Source organism: Cololabis saira, chromosome 18 (assembly GCF_033807715.1).
Source record: "Cololabis saira isolate AMF1-May2022 chromosome 18, fColSai1.1, whole genome shotgun sequence".
NCBI lineage: Eukaryota > Metazoa > Chordata > Actinopteri > Beloniformes > Belonidae > Cololabis > Cololabis saira.
In genome coordinates this window covers 29,717,278-29,731,307 of record NC_084604.1, presented here as the reverse complement: position 1 = coordinate 29,731,307, position 14,030 = coordinate 29,717,278, and the positions used below count along the sequence as shown (strand labels likewise).

General features: G+C 41.9%; 1 protein-coding gene across 11 annotated transcripts in view; it reads right to left on the bottom strand.

Moving 5' to 3' along the window:
- Positions 1–758: 758 nt before the first annotated feature.
- epb41l2 (erythrocyte membrane protein band 4.1 like 2) overlaps positions 759–14,030 on the bottom strand; it is a 59,955-nt gene continuing 46,683 nt past the window's right edge. For 4 of the 11 annotated variants that reach the window (XM_061746377.1, XM_061746379.1, XM_061746380.1 and 1 more), the window contains 9 exons: positions 13,503–13,682; positions 11,926–12,126; positions 10,277–10,345; positions 9,226–9,879; positions 7,940–8,068; positions 7,612–7,710; positions 6,430–6,510; positions 4,773–4,887; positions 759–4,499 (listed from right to left, as the gene is read on the bottom strand). In XM_061746377.1, the coding sequence (XP_061602361.1) occupies positions 4,783–4,887; positions 6,430–6,510; positions 7,612–7,710; positions 7,940–8,068; positions 9,226–9,879; positions 10,277–10,345; positions 11,926–12,126; positions 13,503–13,682 (1,518 nt within the window). In that variant the 3' untranslated portion in view covers positions 759–4,499; positions 4,773–4,782. The remainder of the gene's footprint in view (positions 4,500–4,772; positions 4,888–6,429; positions 6,511–7,611; positions 7,711–7,939; positions 8,069–9,225; positions 9,880–10,276; positions 10,346–11,925; positions 12,127–13,502; positions 13,683–14,030) is intronic. The other 7 variants (XM_061746382.1, XM_061746383.1, XM_061746385.1 and 4 more) reach the window with 6 other exon arrangements.

The window sequence follows — 14,030 nt, the reverse complement described above, 5'->3', positions numbered from 1 at the left end:
GTAAGAGTAATAAGTACCAAAGAAATCTAATACTCAAGTAAAGTACAAATCCTCTGGATATGTACTTAAGTACAGTACTCAAGTAAATTTACTCCGTTACTGTCCACCACTGCTTATATGGAACTGAAAAAGTGTAATGCAGTTTTAAATGAGAAAGGAATGGACTTCATGACCTCTGCTTCTATTTGTGTCATACATATCTATGTAGAGGTCTTTTTCTATAACACTTCCTTACTCTTTAGCTCTGTTCCAACTCCAAAATGTTCATTTTTAATTTTATATTCCCTCCTTCCCTCCTTCACAGCTGAGGCTGACCTGTCGGCGGCTCCGCGGGACAGAAGTGCCATCCACGGGCAGCTGCTCAGCAACGCTCACCAGAGGAGGAGAAGCGTTGGCTCTCGTTCATACACCTGACGGGGCTCGAAGACATTTCATCAAAGCCGGGTCAGAGTTCTGACTGCAGAACAGAACGTGCTGTTCTCTGAATGTTGGAGCCGGCGTGAGAAGAGAGCGCCAGAGTCTGGTCCCGGGCAACGGGCGTCACAGAAAGCAGACAGTTGATCTGCGACCGCTGCTGTGCGTTTGCATCTCGGGAAGTCCCCGGGGTTATCTGAAAACTGCAGAGCAGCTGGTTCAGACATTTACTGACAACTGATTGAACCATTTTCATCTCCCTCCCTTGAATTAAAAACCCTTTTTTGTACTTGTACTAATGAAATGAGAGCTAAATTAAATTAAATTAAATGAAAGAAGAGACATGAGAGTATAAGAATCCTTTATTTAAACAGTGTTACACAGGGGAGGGGGGGAGTGGCTGTGTGTGTGAAAGACAAGACAGGTAAGCTGCTAAACAAAGAAAACAAAAGAAAAAAAAAAAACTGCCAGAGATCAGAGAGGGAGAGAAGCGGCGGCTGGGCGGTTTTCCCAAAATGAGCTTCTTTATAAAGTGTTTTACTTGTACCGTACAAAATACAAAATTGTGCTGGTTTTCTCTGTAAAGTATGAAATAAGGCGTTAGATCGGAGATCTCTGCGTACAGGAAAAGAAAAAGGTTTTACTCAAATAACAATTGGCATTTTATAACATGGCCTCATCAGTGCTGTATTTTAAGCCATTTCACTGAGTGAATTTAATGCTGTAACGTTCGAGATCCCTGACATATTTAAAATCAGCTGGCATTGAATCATTGGTTGCCACGGTAACCCCGAAACCCCCACAGCTCAACTCTGTATGTGCTGCCTTCTTTTTTTTTTCTTAAATAAAAATTACAATCAGTATTGTTTTGTTTTTTTTGACTGCTATTGGATTAATCTCAGGTGATTAAAACGAGAAAGTGCAACATTGTCGGAAAACTCAACCCAAGCCGCTGCAGAGCTCCTGTGATTGGATGAGAGCGCAGGGAATCCCCAAACAAAAATGGAGAAACCTGCAGCTAAAGCAGAAAAGGTTGCAGCAGTGTTGATGTGTAGTGGTGTTTTATTAGCAAAAAAAAAAAAAAACACACTGGCAATAGTACAAAGATGAAAGAGGAAGTTACAGGAATTCACCACCTTTTAACAACCACGTCATTTTCAGAGGAAATGCCAGAAACTGTGAATATCTAGAGACATTGTCCCTGTGAGATAACAGACTCTTTTAAAAGGCAGGGTAAGGGATTTCTGGATGATGTCACATCTATTGATAAACATCAACCAAGCATGGAGATCTTGCCTCCTCCTCCTTCCAGCGCTCCCGAGAAAACATGCCCCAATATTAACTCTCCAAACCCCCCCCCGCCCAATCCAACTTCATACCGTAAGCAGAAACCCTCCCCCTGTCAGCAATTGGCCGGAGCCGTGTTTGTTGTGCCCCAGGGCTGTGTATGATGACCTTTTAGTTTCTTCTTTCTTAATTTTCTTTAAACAGCATACTCACAAAATGGGCATCTATTGGATTGTAGCTGGTTTAGAATCTCTTACCCTACCTTTAATGGATTTTTTTTTTTGTCTTTTTTAAAGTGAAAGTGTTCAAAGCTGCCTATAGTGTTGATTTAAATGTTTCTTCATTTTGCTTCTTTTCAAGAGGATGAGAAGTTAGAGCTTCCACCTCGTGGAATGTCATCTGTGTGGTAGAGGTCAGATTATGTCGCCGTCTTTGAATCTCAATCCACGCCACATCGTTTTTAGAGATGCATACAAACAAATCCCAGGTAACAAAAACAATGAGGTCAAATTCATTATCATTAAACTCTTAGAAAAGTACATTTTCCTGAAATAAAATTCATCATCTTTTTGAATATCATTTCAAATAACCATGCATATGAGGGTGTGGATGAATATGCCTTTAGCTTTCCCTTCTCACACTGAAATGCATTAGACCAAACCTCGTTTACTGCCTCCGCTAATTACACTAAGTCACATTCGTCGTGAAATTTTGCTGAACATTTGAGTAAAGGGATACAAAATAAATAAACCACCATGAGCATCCATGTGGGGGGGGTTCAAGGGCGCTTCAAACCCTCTGCCATGCTTCCCTTTAAGCTGCTTTTTACCGTTGTGTTGTAACTATTGTCTGTTTTTGCCTGTTTGTAGTGTTGTTCATCTCTGTAGTCAAATGACGAGGAATACGACTCAACGTGATGTCACGGGAACCGTTAAAAAGCACACATGAATAAGCGCAGCAGAATATTTGGTCACGGTAGAACAGTTACAACACAGCCAGTGTAGAGTCAGATCACATTAAGACGTACTGTACAGGCTCAAATTATTTGTTATCTACACACTTTGAAGCCAGTAGCTTACTATCTAAACCCGCTCAGGATGCTCTCGCAAGATAAAACCGTTTGCAACATGCTGAATTTCAATCCCATATATCATTATGTCAGACTGCGTTGGTATTATATCTAGTCAGGTATGAAAAAGGAGCTGGACATAAACAGTGCTCAACTATGACAACAAACACTTGGTGGACATGTACAAATTGCGTGAAGTCTGGAAAAGAACTGGTTTCAAGTTGATGTCATTTTGGTACCTCTGCTAAGTCGTAGCACAAAACTCATTTTAAATAATTTAAATGAAGTTGCAGTATCAAATTTGTATGAAGCATTAAAACGTCGCTCCACAAGATGCAACAAAACCTACCGCCTAAGGCCAACCTGCATCAATATTCAAAGTCTTTTTCACTCCCAAAGCTGCTAGCTGGCACTCTCCCAATTGTATTCCAGTTAACTGGTCCGCTCTCCCAATAAGAAGGTCAGTTTACGTCTCCCTCACGCCCCGAGGACCAACAGGAATGTCTAGTGTCGTACAACGGGAGGGACCAACGCAGGATGTCGAGCCAATGAAATGCTGCTGCCATTTAATAACCTTAATTTTTTGTCTGTACAGAGTTGTACACACCAGCTCTAGAGTCTGTTCATGTTCAAATTCATTTCAGTGCAGTAAAATAAAAATTTAAAAAAATTCTCAATCTTGATTAAAGTCAGAACTACGGTGCCAATCGTCATCGCCTCCACTTCGTCCTACCGTAAATGTGAGATGAGTAAAAAAAGTGAGCTGAACTGAAGATGAACCTACTCAACCGCTGGTCACGCCAGGAATGTTGATGAATAACAACTATACTTACAAGAAAAAAAAGAAAAAAAAAGGAGATAGAAACGTACAAAAAAAAAAATATTAAAAACCTGGATGATTTTTCTACTGCGATACTTAAGTTACAGCTCCCTGTTCTGTTTAATCGTTTCAAAGTTATGATGTGACACATTTTGTTTCAACTATTTACCACAACGTGATTGTCTTAAAATGTAAAAGTGTTGGAAAGAATACAATAAAACAAAACAAAACAGAACTGCATTGTCAGCTTTCCTGAAGTTAAAATTTAAGAGATAGTTGAGTTATATTACACTTTCATCCACAGAAGGGAGCTGCAATTTAAGATTTGTTTTCTTTAAAAAAGGACTGCACCAAGAACCATTTTTCCATCTCTGATCTAAGTACTGAATTCTAATTTAGACAACAATATTGTTGCTAAAAGGTTTTCAATGCACAAAAAAAGCACTTTTTTTTTTTTAAACTAAGAATGAAGATGGAATAATCATTCGTAACTGATTGGCTATTGGTGCATCCATAGTTTTGTTTTTCTAAAACGTGAAATGCTACTTTCTCTCTTTCAGTAAAACTGAAATGAAAAATCTCTATTAAAAAAAATTGATGATGATAATTTAAAAAAAGCTACAAATGTTAAGCTATCAAAGTGGTTCTTTTTTTTTTCCCAGAAAGAGAAATAATGTTTCCTTTTTCTTGCAGTAAGGGACTGAAATGCACCGCAGAGATGTGAGAAAGACCATCTGGGATGAGAGCGACAACTTCAGTCCAACTGTCTAACCCTCCTCCTCCTTGAGTTCTTCAGCTCCTCTTCTTTCTCTCCCCTTCTGTCAGTCGAATTCGGTCGTTGTAGCGTGACGAAGATTGTTTGTTGTTAAAAAAAAAAAAGAAAAAACAGTCACGATGGGCCCTTCAACTCTGGGAAAAGAAAAAAAACTGAAGTCAGCCTGCGGCGCTGTGACGATCAGCACAACACTGGTTTCCTTTGCATAATATTCCCCTTATACTCCTCACAAAGACCCCTGCAGTCATTCTTTGCCTCTTTCCTCAACCGTTCAGCTACATGTAAGGACAGCTGACGGTTGTATGTTCTTCACAAGTTATTAGCAGTCGGTTTTTTTTAATCGTCCAAGGGTCTATGTACTCTATCTACTGTACATCTAAAACTCTTCGCACTGTCACTCTCATTACCTGAGTTCAGTCAATCCTCCTCCTCAGCCAGCTCAGTTTCTTTATGAACCACCACTCGGGTAACAGACATGTCAGGATGTTGCTCTTTGGCCTCCTTAATGGCCTGTGCCAGTGCCTGCAGTACCGAGGGGCAACCACGTGGGGGCAGCACCGAGCAAAGCAGGCAGTGGGGGAGGGGGAGGAGGGGGGGGAAACGGTGGAGTTAAATGAAAAATGAAATAAGAAGCATAAAGAAAAAAAAAACAAAAAAAAACAGACATGAATGCTGGATTTACGATCACTGAGACATTTCACTTCCTTCAAATAAAGACATTCTTAAAAGTGAATGTAATTTTCAACAGTTGATCTCGTGTAAATCCAGTATATCAGAACTGACGGGCAACTTAAAAAAAAAAAGGAAAAAGAAAAAAAGGGCAATACTCATGCAGACCTGCGCCTGAGGAAAAACACCACCTACGATCAAATTATTGGATAAATAAGTGTGTTTTTATTTCAATATCATTTGACTTTACTCGTCATAAAGTTTATGGAAGAAATGACAACTAAACAACTCTCTTAGGCGTGTTTTGTGGCCCCCATCCCCCTAACATCGGAAGAATATTTATGAAAGACTGAGATTCATGAACTGTCTTATCTGCAAGATTTGTATTAAACCTGAAAGTCGTGCAATTTGAGAATAAAAAAAAGACTGAGAAATTGAACAAAAATTGATTTAAACATTAATTACAATCAATCACATGTTAATAGCAATTAAATCACAAATATTTTATTTTATGATTCGTCCAATTTCTAACCAAATACATTATTTTTTAATGAATAAATTAATCTTTGCTGGGATCGCCAGCTGCACGAGCTCTGGGGGAATCTTTCCCAACTTCTTTTCTTCTTCCTGATTTGTATCTTGGATGAGAAACATCCAAAGCATCTGCGTCCTGAATTATGGATAATTAATGTTATTATACTGATTCTGACAATAAAAAAAATGGCGAAGGGGGTCGTGTCCTCAGATTATGGACCATTTTTTGTATCAGCGCTGCAATGACTCATGGGACTTGACATCTGGACGCTACTAAAAGTTTATCACGATTTATGATATTTTAAGATGCCAGAGTGGCCGGCGTTCAAGTCAATCAACATTGAAGTACCAACGCAGCGTTTTTACATTTTTTTTTTTAAAATTAAACCGGTCAATACAGCAAAGACGCACATCTTCTAAAAAATACACTGTATGTGTTTTTTAACAGCGACAAAGATCTGCTACAGTACGTCTACTGCTGAAATCAGTTTTTTGGTACCGTTTACATCTGACAGTAAAAGACAAGTGCATCAAATTAACCACAAGTAACAAATTCAAACAAGGCATGCAAACGAAAACAAAACCTTAAAAAGGCTGAGACACATTTTCCTTGATGCAAGGAGGAACAAGTGGAGAGGCAGCATAGCGAGCATTTAGACTGTGAGCAACATGGCGGACATGTCTCCAGACATCCAAGCCATTTACCTACGACTGATCTCCGTCCTAGGAACCAAAGCCCGCGTAAAATGGGCTTAATTTTCACTTCAAACTACACTTTCAAACGTGTTAAGAGAACAAAACTACCCATAAATCAACATAGTAGGTGAAACGGCGGGTGAAGCTGCATGGATGAAAACTGACCTGGTCGTGGTCGATGTCGCAGTCGCCCGTGATGACGATGCGTTTTTCGATCCTCGTCTCCGACAGCCCGCCCTTTAACGTCTGGAACGAAACGCTTGACATGAGTTGGACGAAGGCAACTACACTCATGAAAATATAAAAAAGCATCCACCATGTTAAAGATACAGTAGTATAAGGCCCTGTTCCAATACTCCCCCTACCCCTCGTTTTCATCACTACCCCTAAATTTTGCGCGTTCCCGTGAGGGTAGTGGTGTCCCAATTCCTCTTTTCACCAAGGGGGAGGGGAGAAAACGAGGGGTAGTGGCTACGGAGCGAGGGTTTTGCGATCCTCACTCGCTGACCTAGGGACCAAAAAATTTCTCAGAATGCTTTTCGTCGTCATTTGCAGACTGAATCCAAAAAAAAACATGGCGGACATTTCTTATTTTTTAGTGAATAAAATCAATATTTTGAGTTAGTTTCTGCATAAAAATGAGTTTTGATTACATTTCTAGCGAGAAATATATATTTTACTTTCATAATATTCACTCAGTGAATGTACATAATCACTTTTTTGCCCGTTTTTTTGCAACCTTGCCAGAATAAAGGCTGATTTATGGTTCCGCGTTACACCAACGCAGGCCTACGGCATAGGTTACGCGGCGACGCGCGCCGTACGCCGTATCGTATGCCGTAGGCTCTGCGTCGATTTAACGCGGAACCATAAATCAGCTCCTGAAGCCGGCAGGCAGACAGAAATCCCAAAATTTTCGGAGCAAATTTCTTAACAGGCAGGTTATTTGGATAAACTGAGCCCAGGTTGGGGATCTTAACGGTTACTTTTACGCCTGAAAACATATTAAAACTTAATAAAGTGGCATATTAACAGCGCTACAGCTGAAATTAAAACAGCTTTTGGCTCTCAGCTTCCTGATTAGGAGTAGGGATGAAAACAAGGGGGAGTAGGAGTATTGGGACAGGCCCCTGGGAAGATTTCATGTGCCCTAAAATCTGTCCCTTCTTTTTTAGGGGTAGTGAAGAAAAGAAGGGCGAGTGAAAGAAAGTAGGGCTAGTGAAGAAAAGTAGGGGGTGTATTGCGATTGGGCCTAAATATAAGTCAAAATTGTCTGTACAATAAGATATTTAAATCTTCTGGTATTTGTTTACCCGACTGAGACGGGTGTCTAACGGGTAACGGTACCTTGGTAATGTGTGTGGTTGTAGTCGTACACAAAGACTCGGAGGTGATGGTTTGAGCAGTCATCAACACTCCAGGTTCACCGTCCGCACTACCATCCAACTGACGACAGACGGACAAAACGAGATAATTAGCTTAATTTAACAACATCACCACCTTTTATCAACAGAACGTCTCCTTGTAGGCGAAGGAACGACTGGTGGTTGCTAGGAAGGAAACACTTTGGAGCACCAATCTAGAACTTTCACAAATAACTTGGGGGGGGAAGAAAAGTACACTTAAAACACATAGAAGAACAGAAAAAAGCTCCCTGTGCTTCTGGAGTGTGCACCTGTGCAGCCTCGTATGTGATGGTCTTGGTTTCCGTATGTACGATGGGAACTTCTTTTGTAGCTATCTCAGTTTTCTGGGCTGCAAACGTGTCTGATATAGTCACCATTTCTGTCTTTACCACGGGTGGCTGGGAGAGGGAGGAGAGACAGGAGTGAGGAGGAAGGAAAGAGGGTTAATATATTAAATATGAGACAGTTACGGAAACACAGAAATGTATTTATAAGCCTCCTTTGGTATCAAATTCACCTCCAAGACACTTGTAATTGGTAACTGCTTTATAGTTTACATGAGCAAAATTCTTATCAATGTAGTACATTTGTTCTCACAATATGCAAAAATATATTGTATATGTACATTTTATGCAACAAAACATGCAGCAAGAATCATGCACAAAAGCCAGAGCCCCAACCTCATGCAGCATCATGCACAGGAATGACATCTACTTAATGCAACCTAACAGGAATGTCTACAGCAGCATCACAACCACGGGAATGTCTTTGGTGTCAAGAAGCAAACTGAAAAATACGGCACAGCAACCACATGCATAAAACATGAGCCAATAAAAAACCAGCAGGACTGAAAATGACTGGCAAACAAAACAGCTATTGAAATGTAAACAGGATGACATTCAGATGAGTGGGTGGCATTTCACAAAGTGGTTGGCAGTGATGATTTCCACAAAAATGGAGAGAAGCATCACTGCCAAACACAATGAAAAAAAAAAACAACAGGCACACAGAGACACGGCGGAGGTGACAACCGGCATGCAGAGTAAAAAGGCACACCTAAAAAGCATCATGCATCTCTCCCAATTAGGCCCCATTTACTTCACAACACAAAAATGCCATGTAGAGGGAAACAATAGCGACGCACTACACTGTGGGACTAGCCATGAAGTGTGATGAGAGCAATGATATAAAAAATAAAAAATAAATTTAAAAAGAATATGTGTGAATAAAAATGTGAAATTAAAGGCCGAAATGATGTAAAGGATGGAGATTTGACATAACACTGACACACTAAAACACAAGCGGTGATTGGACTTTTTTTAAGGACTCTGTTGTTCTTGAAACTTTTAACGTTTTTTTTTCAAATTCATGAAGATTTCACAGGACAGAGATGAGTGTGAGAATGTACATGGGGCTTAAATATTCACACAAGCAGGAAGGAAACCGGCACTGTGATAAGCAGCAGGGTGGGGGGAAAGATAGGAGGTTTTTCTACAGCTCGCAGGAGGGATCAAACCCCAGGGAAGCTCTGCAGTCGGCCCAGTGAAGACTTTACCTCGGAGCAACAAATAACCTGTGGCCGTGCTTCCACTTCGATCACCGGCGCTTCTCCGTTCATTTTAGGTTCCTCCTCTTCCGCCGGGGTGACAACCACAGAAGTCCCCCCAGGCACGATGAGACTATCGGGAGACTCGTTGGGTGTCACCATTGGATCGTCGGTGCTTTCCTCCGTCTCAAGTCCACCGTCCTTGTCCTCTTCCGCTTTGGTCGCCTGCTCGGCCTCCGCGTCCTCCCTGGACTCCTCTTGTTCTCTGGTTTCTTCCGCCGGCTGGCTGACCTCAGCCGGAAGGGAAGGCGCGTCTGGAGCCGACACGTGCGTCTCCGCCCTCTTATCCTCCTCCGTCTTCTCTACCGCTTCCTCCTCTTCCCTCTCCTCCGGTATTTGCGTGTGAGAGATGGAGACGGAAACGTTTGGATGGTACTCGGCCTCGTCCTCGCTCTCGCTCTCAGATGAAACGCTCTCCTGCTTCCTCTGCTTTGCTTCCTCCACTACCACTACTTCCTCTTCAACTCTCACTTTCTGTTCCCTCGTTTCCTGCTCCGCAGGCGGGCCAGCGGGGGGACTGATCGTGACCGTGACAACGCCAGGTTTGGTTGCTCTGGAAACCTCTTGGATGACAACAGTTTCCTCGATTTCAACCTCAGTTGTCTAAACACACACACACACACGCACGCACACACACACACCCATGATGTGGTGCACACACATACACAGCAAACGCATGGGGATGAAAAAAAAGGGAAAAAAAGAAGTAGAACATGATCATTGAACATAAATTAAACAATACAAAACTAGGTTAACTGAAATTAAATAAAGACAAAAAAAACATCAGGAAAAAAAAGGAGATGAGGTTTAACTGTTGAAAAAAAGGACAAAGTTATAAGATCAAATGGGAGGGAAGACAAATGAGCGTGCAGATGGTGAGAACGAGATCACAAGGTTTCAAGCCGCCAGCGGGAAATGAAGGAATGAAAGACTGGAGGAAGTGATGGATATAAAGCGTCAGGAGTGGAAGGCTGGATCATAGAAAGAAGGTTAGGACCACCTTGGCAGGTTCTTTGGTATCAGAGACGGTGTTATCAGCTGAAGCTGCTTCCGTTTGAGGCACGCTGTCCTGCGTGACAGAGAGGTTACCATGATATTAGCCATCACACACCAACACTGACACAATCATTATTAGCAGTTAGTGGCACAGAGATGCTTGTGGTCACAACGTGGGGATCATGGCGCTCCCTTATCATTTTCTCGTCCTTCACTTGTCATTCTGTCCCTGCCTGCTGGACTGTCCGCTGTGCACTGCAGAGCAGAGGTCATTGCAGCAGGCAAGGACAAGATTAAAGGTTTTGAGTGAACAACAGAAAGTGAAAACACGGACTGAGGACATCTTTCACGTTAAAGACGAAAAGAACCACGGTATTGAAGTCAGCAGAGCCTTTCAAATGACCACGACACACACACACACACACACACACACACACACACGTCACTCCACAATTAAGTCCATGCTCTGGATCGATGAACTTGTTTGAACTCTTTGAAGCTGCGACTTCAGTACCCGCCACCTTTAACATGCTGCATTTAATTTTATCTGATGAAGCTGGAGAAGAAAATATCGCCAAATGTAGCAGATTGCTACATTTCCATTAAAAGAAAAGCTCCTTTATAAAGAGAGATGACACAATGAAATCAACTCCATGCACAGCTGTTAGATTAGTTAGATTACTCAGAGGAACAACACATGTAGATTAAAGTTTACTACCATGCATGCAGCATCTGCAGCAGGCATTAAAGGTTTGGGAACACGTGTGGCAAGCATCTTTAATGAGCGCCTTGCAAAGTGTCAGTTTACGTTCAAGGTCAAAATGAGCAGTTTTGCTTAATAAAAACCCAAAACAAGACAAAAATCTGATCTTGACAGAGGTGTCATGTAACAAAGTACAAATACTTCATTACCTTACTTAAGTAGAAATTTTGGTTATCTGTACTTCACTGGAGTAATTATTTTTCAGACGACTTTTTACTTTTACTCCTTACATTTTCACGCAATTATCTGTACTTTTTACTCCTTACATTTTAAAAACAGCCTCGTTACTCTATTTCATTTCGGCCTTTAAATAAAAACTATCCAGTTAAATTGCGCCATCCGGATAGAGTGAATTTGGTTGTGGTTGTTTCAGATGTTCTTGTCCAGTTTTGTTCTTACATCCGTTCCCTCAGATTCCTGCAACTAAACTTGGATGTACATTCCAATAAAGGTTAGGATAAATGATAACATGCCTCTGAAGTTTGACTTTTTGCACCATTACAATACTTATAGGCAACTAGTCATCATATCTGCTGCTCTCTGAAACACATGTTAATGCTCAATAGTACACATATATGGTTCTTTAATATGCATTATACTAAGACGCATTCATTTTCAATGGCTTTTGTCCTTAATGGCTTTTTTCCCCCTTACATTACTTTTACTTTTATACTTTAAGTAGTTTTGAAACCAGTACTTTTATACTTCTACTTGGGTAAAAAACTTGAGTTGATACTTCAACTTGTACAGGAGTATTTTTAAACTCTAGTATCTATACTTCTACCTGAGTAATGAATGGGAATACTTTTGACACCTCTGGATCTTGAAGCATATTTTTTTTAACAATGAACGTAAACTGACTCCTTGATCTTCATTAGTAGCAGGAGCACCTCAGAGAAAGAGGGAGTTGAGGAAACGAGATGCAACAGCGGAGGACTGCTGACAGCGGTGTGGGTAGTAGACGCAGCAGCCGAGCACGTGGTTATGACGGCATCTAGTGTCGGGTCGGGAGCGGTGCAGACACCCTCTGAATAAAACCCAGCGCCGGTGTGTCTGCTGAAGAGAACAGAAGCGATCTCCTCTTCCAGACTCTGCAGCAACACGCACACCAGCACACAGACAGCAGAAACGACACAGAAGCATGGAAAAGGTGTAAGGTGATCTGAGAGGCATAACAGCTCAGGAAGCCTGCTGTGACTTATCAGTAGGGATGGGCGGTATGGACTAAAAAATGTATCACGATAATTTCTGGCATTTATCCCGATAATGATAAAAAAAATACCAATTCAACTCCACCTTTGTAACTATAAATCTATCTCGCTCTCAGATCCGCCATGTTTGTCATCAACAGGAATTTATCTTTCTTTCTTTCTTTCTTTCTTTCTTTCTTTCTTTCTTTCCTTCCTTCCTTCTTTTTTCCTTTCCTTCCTCCTGCTCTTTCCTTCCTTCTTCCCTTCCTCTTTTTTCCTTTCCTTCCTCCTTTCCTCCTGCTCTTTCCTTCCTTCTTTTTTCCTTTCCTTCCTCCTTTCCTCCTGCTCTTTCCTTCCTTCTTTTTTCCTTTCCTTCCTCCTTTCCTCCTGCTCTTTCCTTGCTTCTTCCCTTCCTCTTTTTTCCTTTCCTTCCTCCTTTCCTCCTGCTCTTTCCTTCCTTCCTCCTTTCCTCCTGCTCTTTCCTTCCTTCTTCCCTTCCTCTTTTTTCCTTCCTTCCTCCTTTCCTCCTGCTCTTTCCTTCCTTCCTTCCTCCTTTCCTCCTGCTCTTTCCTTCCTTCTTCCCTTCCTCTTTTTTCCCTTCCTTCCTCCTGCTCTTTCCTTCCTTCTTCCCTTCCTCTTTTTTCCCTTCCTTCCTCCTTTCCTCGTTTTCTCCCTTCCTTCCTCCCTTCCTCGTTTTCTCCCTTCCTTCCTCCCTTCCTCCCTTCCTCCCTTCCTCGTTTTCTCCCTTCCTTCCTCCCTTCCTCCCTTCCTTCCTTCCTTCCTTCCTTCCTTCCGCTTTACACAAAAACGTCATCAACGGGAATTTATCGTTTTTACCGCATCATGACAAATTCTTATCGTGAGGAATTGTTTTGACGGTATATCGTGAACGGTAAACTATCGCCCATTCCTACTTATCAGCAGATGGAAAGATTACATAAGTTAGAACGAAGCGTTCAGCAGCGCAAGGAGGAGGCGAGCAGGACCCAGACACTGTGCAAAATAAAGTCCATACGCTGTAAGGACTGAAATATGTGGAAAAAGAAGTATTTTTTCAATGGTGAACAAGACTTTGAAAACCTTAAAAGGGCAAGAACAAAAGAAAAAAAAACAAACATACTCAACATCAAGACAAATAAAACTCGGACGGAGCTTTTTTGCGTTTCAGTGTACAAATGTACAGAAAACACTGCAATCCTCTGCACAACCCCGTGTCAAGCGTCTGTTGACGCCTGCAATCTGCGTCTCCCGTTGAGACAACACCCAGACGGACGTACCACTTGCTGCTGCTGCTGCGGATGCTGGATGCGTATCGTTGGGGCGGGAGAGGAGGTGAGGCGTTTCTCCCACAGGTTGGGCTGAGGAGGAGAGGGAGGCGGCGCCTCCATAAAGGAGCGTTTGAGCTGGCTAATGCTAGCTTGGTGTTTCAGAACTTCATCTTGGGTCTTATCATGGTCCTAATGGGGGGAGGAGGGGAGAGGGACGGGGTGAGGAGTAGATGAAACAAGCAGTGGTTTGGGATGTGAAGCAGGGATGAGGAAGGAATGACATGATGATAGATAAGAGAGAGAGAGGTGGATGGAGAGAGAGAAACAAGTGGGAAAAAGGAATGGGAGGAGAAAAAGTAATGAGTTTTGAAGTTGTGATGGAAGGATGGAGGATAAGTGAAGTGGATTCAATGGAGGTGTGGTGGTATCAGAGAAATGAGATGAGGAGATGAGGAAAAGAGTGACATGGAGGGAGGGACAGGGGCAGGACAAAGGGAGAGGATGAGAAGGGAAAACATTGTTCACAGGAACATTAGT